The sequence below is a fragment of the Bufo gargarizans genome, chromosome 7, assembly GCF_014858855.1.
Source record: "Bufo gargarizans isolate SCDJY-AF-19 chromosome 7, ASM1485885v1, whole genome shotgun sequence".
NCBI lineage: Eukaryota > Metazoa > Chordata > Amphibia > Anura > Bufonidae > Bufo > Bufo gargarizans.
Genome location: NC_058086.1, coordinates 53,018,822 through 53,042,358, shown reverse-complemented (window position 1 = coordinate 53,042,358; position 23,537 = coordinate 53,018,822). Strand labels below are relative to the sequence as shown.

At 49.5% G+C, this 23,537-nt stretch overlaps 1 protein-coding gene across 1 annotated transcript; it reads right to left on the bottom strand.

Annotated features, from left to right (window-relative positions):
- Window positions 1-1,835: 1,835 nt before the first annotated feature.
- On the bottom strand, window positions 1,836-21,398 carry BTF3L4 (basic transcription factor 3 like 4). Its single transcript, XM_044302034.1, has 6 exons — window positions 21,301-21,398; window positions 16,049-16,109; window positions 14,634-14,747; window positions 6,921-7,122; window positions 5,261-5,320; window positions 1,836-2,242 (listed from the first exon to the last, which is right to left on the bottom strand). The coding sequence occupies exons 2-6, from the start codon at window positions 16,100-16,102 to the stop codon at window positions 2,196-2,198; spliced, it is 477 nt and encodes a 158-aa protein (XP_044157969.1). The 5' UTR covers window positions 16,103-16,109; window positions 21,301-21,398; the 3' UTR covers window positions 1,836-2,195.
- Window positions 21,399-23,537: the final 2,139 nt, after the last annotated feature.

Sequence of the window (23,537 nt, the reverse complement as noted above, 5' to 3'; positions counted from 1 at the left end):
TGAACGGATCCGCGCAGGCTACTTGCGCACTTGCGAATTTTTTAAAAGTTATTAATGCAGACGGATCCGTACTGAACGGAGCCTCCGTCTGCATTAATATGATCGGATCCGTTCAGAACGGATCCGATCAAGCGCAAGTGTGAAAGTAGCCTAATACTGAACAGAGCGCTCGCTCCGTACAGTATTCTAACGAAGTATTATACGAATCAACTTCCAATGTTTCTTCCGAAGTCGATTCGCTCATCCCTAGACATGATCAGCATTTCCTTTTCCCTCCCTGCCAGTGATCTTAGTGCAGGAGCCTGGACACCATCCATTCATCTCTCTACTTCTAGATTCACAGCAACATATAGCCCCATCTCTTCCTGCAGTGGAAAAGGAAGCTCTGGAGGGAGCATTGCATACTATGGATTAGTGGAATCACTGGAGCTGTGCAATTCATTCTTAATGCATGGGAGGAAAAGGGGTTGTGCGAGTTATATTTGTCCTTTGTATGAACTAATCAAATGTAACAGCTTTACCATGCACTTACTGCATCTGTAGTGGCTGCTTTCACAGATTTCAATGAGGGTCACATGACCTGTGATGTCAGCTTCTCTCCCTGCTCTGATGATGTTTGGTGCACAAGCTGAGAGCACAGATATGTGTCTACACCAGACCTCAGTGTGCTGGCCACTCCCCCTGCACTGCCTCAATTCTTCAGGAAAAACTTTAACCCCTTCAGCAGCACAGACTCAGGGCTGAAGGCTTTACTGAGTAGCTGCAGGCAGTGAGGAGACAAATGCTGGGCGCGGGAGCTGACAGACTAGCGGAGTTCTGCAGAGCATTGCACAAGAAGAGGTAGGGGGAAGCATGCTGTAGTATTCTCTCCGTCCAAAATTCCGCATCAGTTGCCAGATCCGGCATTAATTTACATTGAAATGTATTAGTGCCGAATCAAATACTGCAATGCCAGATCCGTCCTGGTCCCAGTAAAATGTGATATATATAATCTCCATTTCTCCGGATAACATCCGGAGACAGACGGATCAGTTCTTGCAATGCATTTGTAAGGCTACTTTCACACTTGCTGTTTTGTGCGGATCAGTCATGGACGGATCTGTACAGATAATACAACCGTCTGCATCCGTTCAGAACGGATCCGTTTGTATCATCTTTAACATAGCCAAAACGAATCTGTCTTGAACACCATTGAAAGTCAATGAAGGACGGATCAGTTTTCTATTGATCCAGATCGTGTCATAGAAAAAAAGATCCGTCCCCATTGACTTACAAGGGTTGCCTTCTGTGCACTCCTGGGAGATGTAGGTGCTTGATTGTCATAGGATGAACTGCTGCTGATTTGCACACATTTCTCTCCCCTCCTTCTAGAACAGTGGGGGGCTCAGCACTCAGACCCCTCCCCCAGCTATTTATAAAAAATAAACAAAAAAGTTGGAGTGCAATGTACACACAGCACCCTCTGGAAATCGTAGCAGATGCAAAGCTGTGAACTGAAGATTGGCTAGATTGTCAATCTCTCCCAAAATGCGATATTGCCACAAAGATCAGGTAGTTGTGGTAAACCCTCTGGACAGACCATGAATGCTTGAAATGGAAAATACAAGCAAAAATCAGTCCTTTAAAGTAAACTTAAGTCAATATACACCTACATAGTAAATTAAACCAGTTTAATCAGCTCCCACTATGGTTTAAAAAAAAATATATATATATATATCAACACTTTTCATAGACCATCCATGTGCAAGTGAATTGAGCCATTAAAGACATTTTACCCGTCCCAGGGGGCCATCATGCAGCTGCCGTTTGATTCAGGGGAAAAATAAACTAAAACATTGAAGTAAGTGTTTTATTACTACTGAAGGGAGACGGAGGACAAGAAATAAAGTGTTACTAGAGCTTTCTGCTCACCGAATGGCACCGCAGAGCGAACATAATGTTGCGTTTTTTTTCTTTTTTTTTTTTAGTCTCTCCAAAAAGGGGCAAATCTTGGAGGAAAGTGCAAAACGCAAAAATAAACAGCAAGAAAAATGCCGCAGTAGCATCGTTAAAATACAAAATATTTATATTATGGAACTATTAACACGTGATGTTTCATGGTAAAACTTTGGAACCACACAGCTGATTTTCGGGTTTTTTTCTGCTTGGTTAAAAATCAAGTCCATGTCATCTTCCAAAAGTTTGCAATAAGTATTTCAATTTGCTTCATTTTTTGATGCTTCATCAAAATTCTCTACAAGTTCTGCAGAAAAATAATAATAAAAAAAAGCGTTAATGTCATCACTTGGTCTGATCAATTTCAACTGATATTTACTCGTCAAAGCTTTATAGATTCCCAAGAGATAAGTGGAACCAGGTGTCTGGCAGCTGCTTATCCACAGCTCCTCAAGTTGAAAAAACACAGTAAGGCCTCTTTCACACGGCCAAGATTTCCGCGCAGGTGTAATGCGTGAGGTGAACGCATTGCACCCACACTGAATCCAGACCCATTCATTTCTATGGGGGTGTGCACATGAGCAGTGATTTCCAAGCATCACTTGTGCGTTGCGTGAAAATCACAGCCTATATTGTGCGTTTTCCACGCAATGCAGGCCCCATAGAAGTGAATGGGGCTGTGAAAATCACAAGCAAGTGTGGATGCGGTGCGATTTTCACGCACGGTTGCTAGGAGACGATCAGGATGGGGACCCGATCATTATTATTTCCCCTTATAACATGGTTATAAAAGGAAAATAGCATTCTGAATACAGAATGCATAGTACAATAGGGCTGGAGGGGTTAAAAAAAAAATAAACTATTTAACTCACCTTAATCCACTCGTTCGCGCAGCCGGCATCTCTTCTGTCGTCTGAGGAATAGGACCTTTGATGACATCACTACGCTCATCACATGGTCTGTCACATGATCTTTTACCATGGTGATGATCATGTGACAGACCATGTGATGAGCATAGTGAAGTCATCAAAGGTCCTATTCCTCAAAGATGACAACAGAAGAGATGCCGGGCTGCGCAAACGAGTGGATTAAGGAGAGTTTATCATTTATTTTTAACCCCTCCTGCCCTATTGTACTATGCATTTTGTATTCAGAACGCTATTATTTTCCCTTATGACCATGTTATAAGGGGAAATACTACAATCTACACAACCTTGAACCCAAACCTAAACTTCTGTGAAGTTCGGGTCTGGGTACCACATTCAGTTTTTTTTATCATGCGCGTGCAAAACGCATTGCACCCGCGCGATAAAAACTGAACGGAACACAATCGTAGTCAAAACTGACTGCAATTGGGTACCTACTCGCGCGGGTTTGCCTCAACGCATCCGGACACGCTCACGTGAAAGAGGCCTAAAGAGTGCTGCCACACTTTTTAATGCAGTTTTTGAAGCCAAAAGCAGTGGACTCAAAAAAGCATTCAAGTAGTATCTGCCCTTTATACCTTCCTTTTATGATCCACTCCTGGTTTTGGACATGTGGGTGCACCCTGTCAGGTCTTATGATGCAGTTTTGGAAGCCAAAAATCGGATCATAACTTTCTCTCCTTTTTAAAAAGACAGATATAACTTTTTTTTTTATTGACTCCTGGTTTTGGCTTGGAGTTACTCTAAAGCCAGTATCAGACGAGTGAGTTGTCTGCAGGAAACATGCTTCAAGTGAGAGCGTGATTTCCCGTCCTGGAGTCCGCTCTTGTAACCGGGCCTCATGGCACTATACAGCATTGTCAGTACGATACATTACTGCTGATGGCGGACAGACACAGTGTTACAAATCATTATAATGGCGTGAGGTCATGTTACGAAAGCAGACTCCAGGATGGGAAATCACGCTCCCATGTTTCCTGCAGACAACTTGCTCGTCTGCAACTGGCCTAAGAGCACACGTTCTTGTGCGGTGTTCAGTGTAGAAGCTGTAATCTAACCGCAAGAACAAATATTGCAACCATCAGTGTATTAAAAATCCCAGATGTTTAATAACCTTAAGGGGTTCTATGAAACACAATACTGCCGTGTGTGCTGGATATCAGTGGTGAGCAATCAGATACTAGATAGCAGCAATTTTACTGTAGAGCTGTCTTACAATAATGGCAAGTATCACAGATTATAACGTGTACTTAACTGCAATTAAATGGTGACTTAGGGCTCTTTCACACCTGCGTTCTTTTCTTCCGGCATAGCGTTCCGTCGTCGGGGCTCTATGCCGGAAGAATCCTGATCAGTTTTATCCTAATGCATTCTGAATGGAGAGAAATCCGTTCAGGATGTCTTCAGTTCCGGACCGGAACGTTTTTTGGCCGGAGAACATACAGCAGCATGCTGCGCTTTTTGCTCCGGCCAAAAATCCTGAAGACTTGCCGCAAGGCCGGATCCGGAATTAATGCCCATTGAAAGGCATTGATCCGGATCCGGCCTTAAGCTAAACGTCGTTTCGGCGCATTGCCGGGATCCGACGTTTAGCTTTTTCTGAATGGTTACCATGGCTGCCGGGCAGCCATGGTAAAGTGTAGTGGGGAGCAGCATACTTACCGTCCGTGCGGCTCCCGGGGCGCTCCAGAGTGACGTCAGGGTGCCCCAAGCGCATGGATCACGTGATCGCATGGCACGTCATCCATGCGCATGGGGCGCTCTGACGTCATTCTGGAGCGCCCCGGGAGCCGCACGGACTGTAAGTATACCGCTCCCCACTACTACTACTACTACTACTACTACTATGGCAACCAGGACTTTAATAGCGTCCTGGCTGCCATAGTAACACTGAAAGCATTTTGAAGACGGATCCGTCTTCAAATGCTTTCAGTTCACTTGCGTTTTTCCGGATTCGGCGTGTAATTCCGGCAAGTGGAGTACACGCCGGATCCGGACAACGCAAATGTGAAAGAGGCCTTAGGCAGGTGTTTTACCTTTAACCATTTAACTCCCCACTAAGCTTTAATTACATGCAGCACAATAACGGACACCTCACTGGAACCCAATGGACCTCACTATAAAAGAATGGAATCCATCAGCACCATTGTTGCCAGTCATGTGACCGGAAATCATCACATAGGTGTTCCTCAGGCTCTGTTCACATCTGCAACAAGCTGACCTGGCACAAATGCCAGCTGTTGCAGGACCAAAAATCAGACTGATCTCAGTCAGACCTCATTAGTCAATAGGCACCTGGCAATGAACTATAGAATATAGGAAATCTTTCAGGCCGCTCTCTACCGGATGTGCTGCCGAAGATGTGAACGTGGTCCTAAATATGTAAAAATGTTACTTACCAGGGACATCATCCTCCTCCTCTTCTATGTCCTCTGGTTTAGGCGCCTTACTGTCCAATACTACAATTAGAGAAGAGAGACACAGTCAGCAATACTCAACTTGCAAAGGGTTTTATGGAAATCTTAGAAGGAAGAGAAAACTGGCACAACCAGAAACCCAAGTAGAGGACGCCCAAGAACAGGGCGATAAATAATTCATAGACATGGAATGAAGTTTGCAGACAGTTGTCTGAGGCCAAATTCATTCTCTCTGCATTTGCACCACACACATAGCTGGTGTCAGTGTACCCGGCGGAGGCAGCATGGAGGGCTCCTGCACCTGCTGCCTATTTTTAAACCAATCAGTCGCACTCAGTTCTGGACAGATTTAGAACTAAGAGTCAAGAGACAATCAGCGCGAGAAGCCTACAAGATGAAAGGAGGTGTGCTGGATTACAAGAGCTGGAAAGGGTTAAGTTTCACAAGACAAACTAGGAATTGCACAATGTGCAACTGTACACAGGGCAGCAACCCTTAATACAGCACTTCTATAAAAAGAGGCGTGTGAGGGCAAGTTCTCACATGGCAGAATTGTCACAGCAATTAAAAAAATAAAAAAAGTCCCCTCTGTACATTGGACAAGACTGCTTACGAGGCAGATTTGCCATGGATTTCATTCTATGAAATTTGCTGCATAAATTGACATGCAAATTGAAACCCCGCACTGCAAGTCAAGTTGTGTAGATCAGGGATGCTCAACCTGTGGCTCTCCAGCTGTTGTAAAACTACAACTCCCACAATGCCCTGCTGTAGGCAGATACCTGTAGGCTGTTTGGGCATGCTGGGAGTTGAGCAGGTTGAGCATGCCTGGTGTAGATTAATAATCCACATTCACCAACAGTTGTGGTAATTTGTTAGCGGATGTGTTTTTTTTTTTATCATCTCATCCATTTTGCTCCTATTGTAAAAGCTTGCAGAATTTCCACACAGAATTCCACTGTTGAAAAGCTGGCGAGTACATATGCGACTGTACCCTTAAAGGGATTATTCAATTTGTGATGCGCTCCAATGTGGCGGCTACTTCTGGGATTATGTGTCGTACATGGGGCATGTGATCCTAGCCTGGGGTTAGAGTTCACAGCACATGTATGAGGATTCATTTTCTCACTAGTGCTACGCACGCATGCGGCTGTGGACTAACCCCAGGCTAGGGAGCACCTCAAGTGGCTGTCGTTGGAGCACCCGCCCTGAAAAGAGCGACCCCCAGCCTTCTGGAACCGTGGACCTGTGCTAGATTACACCTGTTGCTTACTAGACCCTCATAGCTCCAACGCGTTTCTCCGGCTCATCAGGGAGCAGCGTCACGGGTAGATGCAAGGTTTGGAACCGAACCCGAGTTTAGGAAATAGTTTTTTTTACAGTACAAATTTATGAAGTATCGCAAAGCAATAACTTCAGCTCATCTGAGCCAATACTTTCTAATACTGTACGGTGCTCCTGCTCCGTACAATATTAGAAATAAGTTTTATGCGAATCGACTTCGAATGTTTCATCCGAAGTAGATTTGCTCATCCCTATTAATGACCCTCACAAAATTACTGAAGGATTCCTTAGTCCCCTTCCAAAGAATAACTGTCATCGATGAATCTCAGCCACAGTTTGAGTATTGCTGGACACTTACCCTGGCGGGGGAACTGTTCGGCTAGCTTGCGGAGACTTGTGAGGCTGTCTGCTCCCAGCTGACTTAGGATACCTGGGAGCATTTCTGTGATCGGCTTGACTTCTGCATGACCAGTGATTGCAAATGTGTTGGCAGAAAGGGAAGCTTGAACCTTGGGGTTGTTGAAGTGGATAACTGTGCCTTCTTCTTTAATCATATTAACCTGCAGCATAAAACAGTTTAAGATTGTGAAAAAGACCGACTAAAATATAGCCTGCATCATGTAGCATAGCTGAGACCTTGACAGGATCTGCACATTTCATGTAATAGTTTTTATTTTTTTATAGATAGGACGTGAAAAAGATTCAACATAAGATCAAGGCTCCTACTGAGATATACATAAAATCCAGTTACAGAGAACATAATTGTTTCAGGCCACCAAGTCCCTTAGGCCTTGCGCACCACTGTATCTGGATACCTTCCGCAACCTCCTATCAACAGAAATGGCCATTCTCAATCGCAAAACGGACCAGAGTAGGACTTGTCTGCAGCCATATATCTATTCTGCAAATGATAGAACAAGACATGGATATCCATGTTCTGTCCCTTTTTTGGGGGACCCAAAGAAATGAATAAGTCTGTGTACAGTCTGCAAAAAAAAAAAAAAAAAATGCAGTTCGGACATGGATGCAAAATACAGTCGTGTGCATGAGATCTTAGTCAAAGCAAGCGATGACTAAGGGCCATACTGGCCTAAAATGCCTTGCGTTCTGTGCAACTGTGGTATTTACGGGTTTTATAAGTATTTTATGCCGGATATTTATTCTGTTCCCTGTACATAAGGAATCCGCACTGTGTTCTTACTCCTATCCAGATTCGGTTTCATTCTGCTAATAGAAGAATGCAGGTCTGAAGAGAAGTATAAGGCTGGATTCATACACCACATTTTTCAGCTTTTGTCTGTGTCTAGTCATTACTTTAATGCCCAGCAAGTTATTGAAATTCTTTTTTTTTTTTTCGGTGGATTGTGTGCTCTGGTTATGGTGTTTTTCACATAGGCTTCTCTAAAGCACTTGAAAGACGCCAGAAAAAGAATGCAAAGTTACTAAATAAACAAAAAAAGGCATTATAACACAGAAAATTAGTCATTTTCTCTGTACAGAACTGAGATTCTCTACTAGCAGGATCTGAATTTTCTCTCTTCTGTCAGCTCCTTATCTCAGCTCTCAGACCTTATAAACACTGAAAGCTCACTCCTTATCCAACTGATAAAAATGTGGCTTAAATAAGCATTTTCAGATTTTTTTTGTGAAAAGGAGATTTTTGTATAACTTACCAGTTAAATCTCTTTCTCGCTCTTCCTTGGGGGACACAGACCTTGGGTATAGCTCAGCTCCCTAGGAGGCGTGACACTAAGTAAAACTGTTAAGCCCCTCCTCCATCAGCTATACCCTCAGCCTGGAGATAGAGGCTACCAGTTGCGTGTCCAAGTAGTGAAAGGATAACAACCAATAACGGAAACAACCAGCCAGCAACCCAACGGGGCGCCAGACCATAACCCTGTAACCAAACACAGAAGGGTGGGTGCTGTGTCCCCCAAGGAAGAGCGAGAAAGAGATTTAACTGGTAAGTTATACAAAAATCTCCTTTTCTCGCCCATTTTCCTTGGGGGACACAGACCTTGGGACGTTCAAGAGCAGTCCAAGAAGGGAGGGACCACAAACCCAAGGCGGAACACCACCAGAGCATCAGGAAACCGCTGCCTGCAAAACCAGGCGGCCCAAAGCAGCATCCGCTGATGCATGTGTATGCACCCTATAGAACTTTGTGAAAGTGTGCAGAGAGGACCAAGTGGCTGCTTTGCACAACTGTTCAGCCGAGGCCCGATGCCTCTGCGCCCAGGAAGCTCCGACTGCTCTGGTGGAATGAGCAGTGACGCCGAAAGGCGGAGGTCTGCCCTTGGCTCGATAAGCCTCAGACACCGCCAGTTTAATGAAACGGGCAATAGCCACCTTGGAGACCGCCAACCCTTTGCGCGAACCCTCCGGAACCACAAACAGGGAGTCCGTGCGCCGAAAGGACCCGGTGACCTCCAAGTAAATCCTCAACGCCCTGACCACATCCAGACGGTGCAGTTCCCGTTCTCTGGGGTGGGAAGGAGAGGGACAGAGCGACGGAAGGACGATGTCCTCATTGATGTGAAAGGCGGAGACCACCTTTGGCAGGAAAGTCGGGACAGGCCGAAGCACAACCTTATCCTGGTGGAAGATCAGGAAAGGTTCGGAGCAAGAAAGAGCCGCTAACTCCGACACCCGTCGGAGAGACGTGACGGCCACAAGAAAGATGACCTTGCAGGACAGAAGGCGAAGGGAGACCTCCCGTAAAGGCTCGAAGGGGGCTGATTGGAGCGCCGAGAGCACCACATTCAGGTCCCAGGAAGGAACTGGAGGGCGGTACGGCGGAACAGAGTGAGCCACCCCTTGTAAAAAGGTCTTAATTGGCCCTAGAGGGGCCAGGGGACGCTGGAGAAGAATAGACAGCGCCGAAATCTGACCCTTCAGAGAACTGAGGCACAGCCCCAGGTCCAGACCCGACTGGAGGAAGGACAGGATTGTGGGAAGAGAAAACCGGAGAGGTGGGATGCTCCGGGACTCACAGAACCCCAGATAGGACCTCCAAACCCGATAGTAGATCCTAGAGGATACGGGCTTACGAGCCCGGATCATGGTGCGGACTACGTCCGCGGAGAAACCCCGTTGCGTTAAGACGGCGGTCTCAATAGCCACGCCGTCAAACGTAGCGAGCCTAAATGCTCGTGGAAGATCGGTCCCTGAGAGAGAAGGTCTTCCCTGGAGGGCAGTGGCCACGGTGCGTCTGCCAACAGCAACATTAGGTCGGCGTACCAAGACCGGCGGGGCCAATCCGGGGCGATTAGAATCGCGGGGACGCCCTCTGCCGCGATCCTCCGAAGAACCCGTGGCAGGAGGGGAAAAGGAGGAAAGACGTACAGAAGGGAGAATTCGCGCCACGGAAGGACGAGCGCGTCGGCGCCGTATGCCTTCGGGTCCCGTGCCCTGGCCAGGTATAGGGGGACCTTGTGGTTGAATTTGGAGGCCATGAGGTCCACGTCGGGGCGACCCCAGCGAAGACAAAGGGCTTCGAACACCTCTGGGTGCAGGGACCATTCTCCCGGGTCGATGGTGGACCGGCTGAGGAAATCCGCCGCCCAGTTGTCCACCCCCGGGATGTAAATCGCAGATAAGGCCGGCACGTGCGTCTCCGCCCAGAGGAGAATGAGGGTCACCTCTTGCATCGCTGCGAGTGCCTCCCTGATGGTTTATGTATGCCACAGCCGTGGCATTGTCCGATTGGATCCGAACAGGGTGGCCCCTCAACAGATGGGTCCAGTGTCTGAGGGACAGAAGAATCGCCCTCAGTTCCAGAATATTGATTGGAAGTCTGGACTCCGATAGAGACCAAACGCCCTGGACGGACCGGGGAGGGAAAACCCCCCCCCACCCCCGTAAGCTGGCATCTGTGGTAATCACCAGCCAGTTCAGTGGACGGAAGGACTTCCCCCTTAGAGGGATATGCAACCACCAGCCGAGGGAAGCCCGAGCCAGGGGAGGCAGAAGAAAGGTCCTGTCCAGACTCCTCGGTGATTTGTCCCAGGCCGACAGAATTGCCCTCTGAAAGGTGCGGGATCGGAATTGTGCGAACGGCACCGCTTCGAAACAGGCAACCATCTTTCCCAACAACCGCATGCTGGATCTGAGGGAAGGGCGGTGATGACGGAGGAGACTGCGAACCGACCCGCGAAGGGCCAGACGCTTGTCCGACGGAAGGCGGACCTCCGCCAACTCTGTATCCAGGAGCATCCCCAGGAAGATCAGCCGTCTGGAGGGGGTAAGGGAAGATTTGGGGTGGTTGATAATCCAACCGAACCGCGTCAGGGTCTCCAGAGTGAGTTCCACACTGCGGGATGTCTGAGAGAAGGAGGGTGCCTTGACCAGGATGTCGTCCAAGTATGGGAGAAGAAAAACACTTCTTGAACGTAGAAGGGCCAAGACAGGGGCCAGGACCTTGGTGAACACTCGAGGAGCCGTCGCCAGACCAAAGGGAAGGGCGACGAATTGGAAGTGATCGTCCCCCACCGCGAAGCGCAGGAAGCGGTGATGACATGGAGCAACCGGAACGTGGAGGTATGCATCCTGAATGTCGATTGAGGCCATGAAATCCCCTCTTTCCAGGGAGGCCACTGCGGACCTGAGAGACTCCATCCGGAATCTCTGCAGTCGGAGAAAACGGTTCAGGCGTTTTAGGTCCAAGATCGGACGCACTGAGCCTTCCTTCTTGGGAACCACAAAGAGGTTCGAGTAGAACCCCCTGAACCTTTCCGTCGGAGGCACGGGGGCGACGACACCCTTGTCCATTAGAGAGTGAATGGCCGCGAAGAAGGCGGCCACTCGTACGGGATCTCGCGGAGGACGGGATCGGAAGAAACGGTCTGGCGGAATGGACGCAAATTCGATTTTGTATCCGCAAGATACAATCTCGAGCGCCCATGCGTCTGAGATGTGGGCCCGCCATACGTTCCTGAATAGGAGAAGGCGGCCCCCCACCCGGGTGGGTGGGGGCGCACCTTCAGGCAGAGGGCTGCTGGCCTGTGGGAGCCCGTGCAGGCTGGGACTTGCGCCAGGTAGGTTGCGTCCGAAAAAAACGGCTTCTTGCGTCTATCCTGGGCTGGGCCAGAGGAAGAAGAACTGGCCGCGGGTCTAGACCCGGTGGGCTTGCGAAAGGACCGAAAATGGGACGAACCAGCGCGACCACGGGGGCGCCCATTGGCCTGGACTGGGGGAGGTGAGTACTCTTCCCACCCGTGGCCTCTGATATAAGTTCGTCCAGACGGGTTCCAAACAGGCGGGAACCCGTGAATGGTAGGCCGGCCAAAGAGCGTTTGGAAGCGGCGTCCGCCGCCCAAACCTTCAGCCAGAGTTCCCTCCTGACAGAAACTGCCAGGGCAGAGGAACGGGCAATGAGGGCACCCGCATCAAGGGAGGCCTCACAGACGAATTTTCCGGCCTGAACAATTAGTTGGGCTAAGGAACGGAGGTCCTGAACAGGGACGTCCGACCCTAACTCCCGTTCCAGTTGCAAACCCCATTCAGAGACCGCTTTGCCAACCCAGGCGGAGGCAAAGACCGGTCTAAGGGCCGAACCAGAGGCAGTAAATATGGCCTTGGAGAGGGATTCCGTACGACGGTCCTCAACAGACTGGAGGGAAGATCCGTCCTGTACAGGAATAGTAGTGCTTTTGGACAGGCGAGCCACGGGAGGATCAACCTTAGGCGGGGATGTCCACGTGGTCACAGAATCCGCTGGAAAGGGATAACAAATGTCCAGCTTTTTGGGTGTAATAAAGCGGACGTTAGGCCGAGTCCAAGCCTTGGATACCACAGAAGAAAAATCAGCGTGTATGGGAAAAACCTTGGAGGCCTGTTTGGGGCGGAGAAAGGACACGCCGGCCTGTTCAGAGCTGGGGGGGTCATCGTGTAGCTGAAAGGTATCACGGATGCTAGTGACAAGATGCCCCACCGCGGACGCCAATTTGGACGGAAGCTCTGAGTCCATGTCCACGTCCGAATCCGCCAGTTCTCCCTCAGAAAGCGTATCCCTTTGAGAGGATAGACTTGACTGAGCTCGCACGCATGGCGGAGAGAGCGAAGCATCTGGAGAAGATGTGTGCTCAACCCTTGAACGTTTCTGAGTATGCCGGGCCCTGGAAGATTCGCTGGGAGGCAGGGAACCAGTGGGGGCGGCAGAAACGGTAGTCCCAGCGGGTGCGACAGGGATTGTGGCAGCCTGCGGGAGAGGCGGTCTATCCACGAGACGGCCCACTACGTGTGTAAGGCTTTCCACCGCCTGAGACAGAGACCTAGCCCAGTCAGGGGGTTCAGAGGCACCGGGGGGCGCAGCGGGAAGCGGGCCCTGCACCGGGGCCTGACATGCAAGGCAATGCGGCTCAGATTGCCCCCGCGGAAAAAGTTCCTTACAGGCGGTACAGGCATGGTACCAGGGTTTGGGGGCACCTGTGGGATCTGACATGCTGAAGTGTGGTTGTACTCTAATATAGAGACCACAAAGGGTTATAGCAGCTATGACCAGGAGGGTTAGGAGAGGGTTAACTGTCCTACCAGTGCCTCAGAAGAACGTCAGGAGATGGCCCAGATCAGCAGCAGCAGAGAAGCAGTGAACAGCAGTGAGCAGCAGAGAGCAGCAGAGAGCGCCCACAGAAGCCGAGCGATGTACACAGGAGGTTAGAGTCCCCCACCGTGTCCCAGCTTCCTGTCAGGAGTGAGGAAGCGCGGGAAACCTCAGCAGAAAGCACGGGGAACAAGCTCCGCCCCCTCCAGCGCTTGAAATGTCTCCTGTGAAGGAGAACGTAGCTCCGCCCCCAAAATGACGCGCGCGTAAGCCCCGCCCCCTGCCGGGACCGCTAAGCCCCGCCCCCCGTTCTCGGCGGGAAGGGGGAGAGAGAGAAGAGAAAAATGGAGTCAGCCCCGAATGAGGGGGAGGGGGGGGAGAAAGATAGCAGCGTGGGGGGGAACGGCGTGGGGGTGCTGAGGATGCTGCTGTGCTGCATTGTCCTGCAGATGAGCGCTCAGAATGAGCGACCACGGGTGCCCCCCTTACCCAGAGGGGTAGATGCTGCAGATAGGGACGGGGTATGGGCTGGAATAGCCATCTCACCGTGCGACGTCTTCACCCTCAGTCCTTTCCAGCAGGGTCGCCCCTTCAGCCACTGGCACCGCAGTGGCAGGAAGCTGGAAGAGGGGCTTGGCGTGCGGGCGACCCCCTAGCTGGCGGGATGTAGGGGAGCCATTGCTGCCCAGATCCTCCTATTGCTTCTGTGGGGGAGGCAGCAGTGCAGATAAGTTGGCACTGGCGCAGCTCAACCCCGGGAGAGCAGAGAGGTCTAATGCGTCTCTGGTATCCCTAGGAAAAAAGAAAATAACAAAATTAGAAGAAAAAGTAAAAATAACAAGGAGAAAACAGCCCTGCAGTAGCAGGGAGTGTCTTGCCTCCTTGGACACTAAGCTAAAACTGGTAGCCTCTATCTCCAGGCTGAGGGTATAGCTGATGGAGGAGGGGCTTAACAGTTTTACTTAGTGTCACGCCTCCTAGGGAGCTGAGCTATACCCAAGGTCTGTGTCCCCCAAGGAAAATGGGCGAGAAAGTAGGATTCACACAGCTTAGGCTACTTTCACTCTCGCGTTAGGTGCTGATCCGTCTGGTATCTGCACAGACGGATCCGCACAGATAATGCAAACGCTTGTATCCATTCAGTACGGATCCGTTTGCATTATTCTTAAAAAAAAAAAAAAAAAGTCCAAGTCAAAACGGATCCGCCCGGATTTACATTGAAAGTCAATGGGGGACAGATCAGTTTTCAATTGCACCATATTGTGTCAGGGAAAACGGATCAGTCCCCATTGACTTACATTGTAAGTCAGGACGGATTCATTTGGCTCCGCATCGTCAGGCGGACACCAAATTGCTGCAAGCTGCGTTTTGGTGTCCGCATCCAGAGGGGAATGGAGGCGGAACGGAGCCAAACTGATGCATTCTGAACGGATCCTTATGAGGCTGAACTGATCCATTTTGAACCGTTTGTGAGATCCCCTAGAAAGCCCCCCATTGGTATCACCCCTTTTGATAGAATTGACAACTTACCTCTTCAATACCAGCAATGTTATTTACTGCCAGTTTCTTGAGTGAGCTCTGAAGTTTCTTATCATCTGCCGTTGCTGTTCTGTGTACAACCTTCTTCTTTCTACGGGCTGTTCCCTAGAGGGAGACAAAATACCAATGTAAAATCCTCAGTGAATTAAAGGAATAAATCAGCTGCTCTGGAGAGTTGGGTCATACTTTCTGATACCAATCTCCTCATGGTGTCATCATCAACAGAGATTGCCATAAATTTCTTCCATGGGACAAAAACTCAATTTTTACGCTAGGACAACTACACTGCGACGTGTGTTGTGTGACATTTTGTGTCATGCTAGTCTATGTTGTTGCACAAAAATCAATCCAAGTTTGATTTTTGTGGGACTGTCGTGTCGCAAATGATCAACGTTTGACCAGTGAGGAGCTGGTACTCCTGCTTTAATCAATATGCTGCAGCCCCTTCATTGTGCTGATTGGCAAAGGTCCTCGAGAACAGCTCACACAATCATTTATACCCTATACTTTAAAGGGGTTGTCCCATTTTTGACAATGGGGGCATATTGCTAGGGGACCCACACAGAACCTTAAAACAGAGCCAGAAAAGCGCACTTGCCCAGTGTGCTTCCCATTCATTTCAATGGTACTTCCGAAAATAGCCAAGCATGCCGCTCTGCTATTTTCAGCAGTCCCACAGAAATGAATTGAGGGTGGCCGCGCACTTTGCAGGTTCTCCTAGCGATATGCCCCCAATGTTCAAGATGGGACAACTGTTTTGCCCGAGTCCAGCTTGAGCAGTGGGAAAAGTAGCTAACTGGAGGGGGTGCTTCAGATGCTGCTATCTCCTGAATGGTAGCAGCTAGAAATATGCAACTGGTCTTGTTTGAAAGCTGACAGTCCATGCTTTCATGCACGACCAAAATGATAGCTAAACAGAGTAGAAATCACTGTTAGAAATCAAGTCGGGAATAATTGCGGGTAAAACCTGCTTTTACTTTCAGCTGCATTCACAGCATCCTGATTTCTATCAGTGATATCTTCCCCTGTACTGAACAGATTGCTGTCATTCTGGTATTGTCTGAAGGCCTGGAATGTTTCAAACAAGACCAGTTGCATGTTTCTAAAACTGCCACCATTCAGGAGATAGCAGCATCTAAAGCAGCCCTCCCTCTCCAGTTAGCTACTTTTCCCACTGCTGGAGCTGGACTGGGGCACAACAGTTAGGGGGTTAAAGCAAAGTTCCATCTTTGAGCCACTTTTTTCACTAATGTAATGGATAATGATGCACTGCAGAACCAAGGAATCATATGACAAACCAAACGATATTGACCGTTTGTTTGGAGAAGGGGGTCCTGAGAGATTTTCCCAGCTATGCAGTTAGAGAAAGGCACAATGGTGGGATACAAAGCAAGAGGATTACTAACCTTACCACCTATCCGGACCTGAGCCTGAAGTTTTGCTAGTTTTTCTTGATTCATAGTGGATCTGAAAGAAAATGAATTACATAACATTAAATCAGCGTCACGTACTAATGAAACATCTACAGACCCATAGCCCTGCACTGACAACTCTATCTCTTCTAGAACAATTAAAGTCCAATTACTGTGTTGTGTAAAGTCCAATTACTGTGTGTGTGTGGGCCTCATTCACTCGTCTGTGGAACACAGTCCATGAAATACTGGTCTAGCATCCTGCTTAGTGCAGGAGCGCACGGCGTCATTGGTTGCTATGACGCCGAGCGCCCTTTGCCGCCGCAGTACAGTAATGTATGATCTATACGAGTATTACTGTACTGCAGCACAAAGCGCACGGCGTCATAGCAACCAATGAGCCAGTCCAGTATCACTCAGACCGTGTTCCACAGACATGTGAATGAGGCCTTACAGCTAATGGTGAGCCCGAATAGAGGACAACCACATCAGGAATGCACGGCTCACCCACCAAACCCCAAAACCATGAATAACCAGGACCGTCCAGGAGACAGTCACACCGATGGACAGGGACAGCTGGTCACATCCCCACGCTACATATGGCCAAGCAAGTGCGCCTCATTGCAGCAATGTCCTACCGATCGACCACAGCACAGCTGATCCAACACCAGTAGTCAGTGCTCCGAGCCAAGGACACCCATGGACTGCTTATGAAAGTTCTTATTGCGGGACTGCTAAAAGTAAAGTCGGTCCATACATACATACATAGCGGCCCAGCCTGTGGTCACACAGATAAATGTTGGCAGGGCCGGTCCGTCTCTGAGGGAGTGGTTGAATAAGTAGTGTATGGGGGCAGACGAGCAGTTTTCCCAAAGATATGTGCTGCCAGGTGTCCAGTAACAGATTAGGCTCTGCTCACACATTTGGCACATATGACAGCTGTATATACAGAGCTGCATTCGGTGAAGGAGGCCGAAGGTGTGCGTCTGCCGGGCTGCACGGTGGCTCAGGGGTCGGCACAGGTGCCTTGCAGCGCTGATGTCCTGGGATCAAATCCAGCCAAGGACAACAAGTGTAAGACGTCCGACTCCATAGTGCACTGCGGATCCACAATACACCCAGCCGGCACCCCCATAGAAATGCCTATTGTCTGCAATTGCGGACAAGAATAGGACATGGCTATTTTTTTTCTGGAGCTGCGGATCGGAAATCTCTTCCGGCCCCATAGAGAATGAATAGGTCCGCACCTGTTTCGCATAATTGCGGAATTGATGCAGACCCATTCTACGGACGTGTGAATGGGGCCTTACAGTTTGTAATTTCCTCGAGTTTCCTGCCACACTACAAAAATATGCAAATTGCGTGTTTGGGTTGAGCGCTTATATAGCCGCCACCGAATTCCCAGGAAGTCGCCCCAGCCACACAATTACCCCTGTGAGAAAAGCACATTAGAAAAGCGTGTCATATTATATATAGAGCAGTGGACTTTTTTTAATTTAATTTAATTTTTTTTTTATTTTTTTTTACACAATAGGAGCCCATCAATGACGGACGGTCCAGTTTCCTACACAGCGAGATCCGCGGCAGCCTCGTTTTGGAGGCATTTAGGCCACCTCTGTAAAGTTACGAAAATAATTCCAGACTCCCTTCACCCCCTTATATACCAATCACTGGTGTAAGCGGTGCACAGCACACGACACCAATGGGGCCAGGGTCTGGCTACGGCAGTCATGTGCGGTATGCAGCGATAGCGCCGCCTGCTGCAGTCATGCAAACAAAGCATGGTGGGGGACAGAGTGCGGTGCTGGAACGGAGGGGTTTCAGAATGACGAGATTAAAGTGTTAAGAGTAAAATCTGTTTTGCCTTTACAAAAATAAACATGGGCGGCGCTAATAAAAGGGTCACTGCCAACCATTATGGGATAAAACGCCCCAAACATGACATTAATCCGACAGCCTCTGCAGAAGCCTTAAAGAGGACCTTTCACCCGCCCTGACATGCCTGTTTTAATAGCTCCATGTAATATGCTGGAACATCTATTCTTATGGCTCTATGTTGTGCCATTCCTTCATTATTTCTACTAGAAGTTATGAATGAATGGCTAGCAGTCTGCAGTAAGGGTACAGAGGGGCTGTAACCAGTTTGGGGGGGGGGATGGGGATCTTCACAGTCTGAACATGGCAGCACTGATTGGATAGTGAGTCTGTGCAGGTACACCCCCCCCTCCCCCCCCCCCCCCAAACATGGAGCTATTAAAATAGGAATGTGAAAGGTCCTCTTTCAAACTCAGCTGTACGATCCGATTGTTATATCTGAAAAATGAGATGAATACTCAGCAGGGTTGTCCGGCACTTAGATATTGAGGTCATCCTCTAGAGAGGCCATCGATACCAGACTAGTTGGGGTATCAGCTGTTTCGGCGGTGGGTGGCACCAGAAACTATACAGGGGACAAAGGGCTTGAATGGGAGCCGAGCTCTAGCACCCCGACTACATAGTGGGCAGAGCTTTCTTCTTCTTCCGGGCAACTGTAATTTCCGACACTGGCGGCTGCCTTAAAGGGGTTATCCATCCCTTCTAATGAGCCCTAATGTCAGGAAATATCCAGGGAGCATCTATTTCATCCAGACTCCCAGAACAGACATGAGGCCAAAACAGTAATTGAATAATGTGCACTGTGAAAGAACGAAGTAAAGAAAAGGAGGCGGCGATGCATCCAGGGGGGCGTCTGTTGGAGAGCAGATAAAAATGGAAGCATCACATCAGCAGTTTTCAATGGTCCGGGTCATGTAGGGGGCACTACTATCACCGGGGGAGGATCAGCACTTTTATACACTCATATACTCAATGGATCATTAAAAGGTAATAACAGACAGGCGGGTATAGACCTCAGAACAGCAGTACGGACGGAGTCGTTAGTCTATATGAACAAACACGGATTTCCTCATTTGATGATGCAAATGATGACTGGACATATGCGGCCAACAAAAAGGAGTTCCTTAGATCACTATATTTGGGTTGCGATTTCTCAACCTAAAATTCACAATATTAAAAAGCGTAAAATACACTGTAGGGCAGACCAGATAATGCAATCCTGACAGCAGTGTGCCTCCAGCCTTGTGCCCAATTCACATGACTGCACTTGGTCTGGAAAACAATACCACTGTGTCCGCCGCCTATCCTGACCCACACCGACTGCATAAGGCTACAGTCACACTAACGTATTTTCTATCCGTTTTGCGGATTGGATGAGGACCTATTCACTTCAATGGGGCCGCAAAAGATTCGGACAGCACTCCGTGTGCAATCTGCGGACAAGAATAGGCCGTAAATTGTGGAAGGCACACGGGAGGCTTCAGTTTTTTGCGGACCGCAAAAAACGGCACGGCCGTGTGCATGAGGCCTTATAGTGATGACAGCCAGTTCCTATCTGATCATGGGGCTATTGTACTGTACTCACATGGCACTAAGGCTACATGTACACGACCGGTGTGTTTTGCGGTCCGCAAAACACGGAAGGCATCCACGTGCGTTCCGCAATTTAATATAACTGCATATTCTTGTCCGCAAAGAGCAGACAAGAATAAGACATATTAAAAAATGTTCGCGGTCCACGGAACGGAGCCACGGATGCGGGCAGCACACGGAGTGCTGTCCGCATCTTTTGCCGGCCCCATTGAAGTGAATGGGTCCGCATCCGAGCAGCAAAAACTGTGGCTCGGATGCGGGACCGAACCACGGTCGTGTGTGTGAGGCCTAAAGGTGCCACAAATGTGACCAACGAGCAATTGCTCATCATCAGGCGAAGGCACTGTTGAGGCAGACACCAAAATCATGGTTTCTGAGCAGTAGAAGATTCTGTGTAACTAAAACCATAGATCTGCTGCCCAGAAACAATGTAAATGCGGCTCTTACAAATAAGCAATTATCAGGAATGGACGGTTCATTCCTGATAATTGCCTGCCGGGTCGGTTGCCGTGTAAAGTGGCTTTTAGTTTTAGGAGGAGCCCCAAACAGAACGGATCCACCTACAATAAAGTGATCATCCCTCACCTGGCAGGAATCTGTTTACCCGGCCACAGCAGAGACGTCATGTCGACAACACGTGACCACTGCAGTCAATCACTGGCAGACGGCTGAGGATAGTGATTGGCTGCAGTGATCACATGGTGTATCCAGTGACGTCACTGCTGCTGTGTGTCAATCAGCATGAAGAGGACTGGACCACGCTTCTTTTCATCCCCAGCATGTAAACTTCCAGCGTGGGGTCATCATATGTGCCGCTTCAGCAAATGGTGGCCTAAGCAGTGACGCATCCCCAAGCAGCATGTGACACTTGGGGGGGGGGGGGGGTATGTCACTGCTGAGGCCAAGGAAAGGCTTCAGCAGCACAACACTGACCCTGTCTAAATGTGCACACATCTTGGGCCAGCAGGTGAGCACTTTTTTTACTTTATCAGGATATAAGACCCGGCGATACGGACGGAAAAGGTCCCTCACGACGCGTCTTTGTAAATTACACCTGGGACCCAAACCGATCAGCTGCCTGAGTTGTCAGTGGCTCTCCAGTAAGCGCCGCAGCCCCCTCACAGCGCCGTCCATTGTGTAGTGACTCAGTCCTGTGCAAGCGAATGGTCCCGGGCTGCGCCTAGGTCATGTGACCGATGAACATGATGGCGCTGGCCTAGTAAGCGCTGTGGGGTCCCGGGTGTCAGATAGGTCATCAATATTAAAGTGTCAGAGAACCCCTCTAAATCTACAATAATTAGGGGGGTACCAGAAGTGGACCCAGGATCTAGCCAGTGGATTGGGGGCCACTCATGGCAGGACACCGGCTGTAACCTCCATAGACTATATCTGGGGGCCCCCCCAACTACATGATGCGACCCCGCACATTAGTCACTAGGACACTTGCCATCTCAGCAGTCACCTCACGACACCGGTTTCGCCGGTTAATATGTCGCAGGCGCGTCGCACACAGGCGACATTCTGAAGGTAGGGAGCGCCAAAGGCCACCCAGCCCGCGCCTCCACCACCACAGGTCCCAGACATGACCAGCATGTACATTAGTAATGGCCCACAGCAAGCACCAGCTACCCCAGTACGGGGCCCTCCCCGGGCGCTCCCCCGGGCACCTACTCTAAGTAGTGCGACCACTTCCGCCCCAACAACACGCAGCACACTCCCGATACTACCTCCCCCGGATGCCGGTGAGCGGTACGGCCGAACACCGAAGACTCCCTCACCTTTACCGTCCAACTCCGCTCCAACACGAGGTAATCAAGATGGCGATAAAGGATGATGGGCGGCACGTAACGTCGCCTCGCACGCTGGGGGCGGGGCTACAGCAGATCGCCGTGACGTCATTCCGCGACGCTCCTGGGCTAGGAGGACTTGTTCAGTTTCTATGGCAACAGCGTCAACCACTCACACAGTGCAAGGCAGATGCTGAGAATGTCTGCTGCCTGTGACATAGGTGGCATGTGTATAGCTCCAGGTGTCCCTCTTGAAGGGACAGTCCCTATTTTTTTAGCCCAAATCACCCTGCCCTTAAAGGGGTTCTGCAGTTTTTTAAACTGATGATCTATCCTCTGGTCTGGATAGATCATAAGCATCTGATCGGCGGGGGGCCGCAGACTTCTCGCTGTTTACCGCAGGCCCAATGACGTCAGGACTAGTATCAATGGCCTGAAGCTTAGCTGCGCCCAGGCCACTGACGTCACTGGGCATGCGGTAAACAGCGAGAAGGCCGGAGGATAGATCATCAGTTTAAAAAAACCTGCAGAACCCCTTTAAGGGGTATTGCGATTACTACAAGTATCCCCTAGGCCTAGGCAGTGCGTAGGGGTTAACATGTAACTAGAATAACCTTTTAAGTGGTGCCTTTAAAAAGTACAACTTGTCCTTCAGAAAACAAGCCATCATACGGCTATGTGAATGAAAAAATAAAAAAGCTATGGATCTGGGAAGGCAGAGAGTGAAAAACGAAAAAAGCAAAAACAAAAAATGGCCGGGGGTTGAAGGGGTTGTCCCACATCAGCAAATGGCGTTTATCATGTTGAGAAAGTTATGACAAGGCACTTACTAAAATGTATTGTGATTGTCCATATTGCCTCCTTTGCTGGCTGGATTTATTTTTCCACCACATTATACACTGCCCGTTTCCATGGTTACGACCACCCTGCAATCCAGCAGGGGTGGCCGTGCATGCACAGTATAGGAAAAGGCACCAGCCTGTGTGAGCTCCCAGGGTCCCGGCCACCAGAGAGGTTGGGACTTTTTCCTATAGTGTACAAGCACGACCACCGCTGCTGGATTACAGTGTGGTCGTAACTATGGAAACGAGAAGTGTATAATGTGATTAAAAAAAAAGGAATACAGCCAGCAACGGTGGCAATATGGACAATCACAGTACATTAGTAAGTACCTTGTATTAATTTTCTCTACTTGAAAGATGCTGCTTGCTGAAGTAAGACGACCCCTTTAAAGAGGACCTGTCACCACTCCTGACATGCCTGTTATCCAAGACAAAAAAAATGCCCCCCTAGCATTGCGGGTGACACTAGGGAGTCTCATGCCCATCACCGCCTGCCCGGACTTATCCCCTTCTTCACCCAGACAGCCCTCTGACATAAGCATCGGAACATTTCATGCCCGGATGCTCTCCTTTGCCCTGGGCTGAATTGCGCAGGGCAAAGGCTTTTTTTTGGAGATCCAGTGACATACAGGGCTCTCCATAGGGACTGCTAGGTGGAGGCTTCTGCCTAGCAGTGAGCCCAGTGACATCACCAGCACTAATGGGCGGGCTTTAGCCTGTAAAGTGGCTAGGGCAGCACTAAAGCTAGCCCATCAGTGCCTGTGACGTCACCAGGAACACTGCTAGGTGGAAGCTTCCACCTAGCAGTGTGAAAATATAAACAGCCCTTGCCCTGCGCTATACAGCGTAGGGCAAGGGAGAGCATCGGAGCAGGCGTCACACGGCCTCTCCTCCTGGGTACTGCTGCAGACCATGTGCAGATGCTGTCCCTTGCATCACAATGGATTGCACCTGGCATCTGTACTAAGTGGTCTGGGTGGGGTGGCCAGATGTCCGGTTTTAGGCCGGACAGTCCGGTTTTCTGGCTCCCTGTCCTCCGTCTGGCGCAGGGCCTGGACGAACATAGGGATGTCCACCCTTTCAGAAGCTCACGCTCAGACTGCAGCATTGTGCTGTCTGAGCGTGAGCTGCAGCAACTGTGTGGAGCCCTGTTGCCATATTGCGGACTGCATTTGCGGATCCGCAATACACAGGCTTTGTTCCGTGGCCATTCCGTATCACGGATGCGGACCTATTCATTTCAATGGGTCCGCAAATCCGGAGATGCGGAACGGAAGAACGGAACACAGCACTACGGAGTGCTTTCTGGGGTTCAGTTTCGTGCTTCTGCACCGCAAAAAGATAGAACTTGCTTTATCTTTTTGCGGAACGGAAGGATCGTGGACC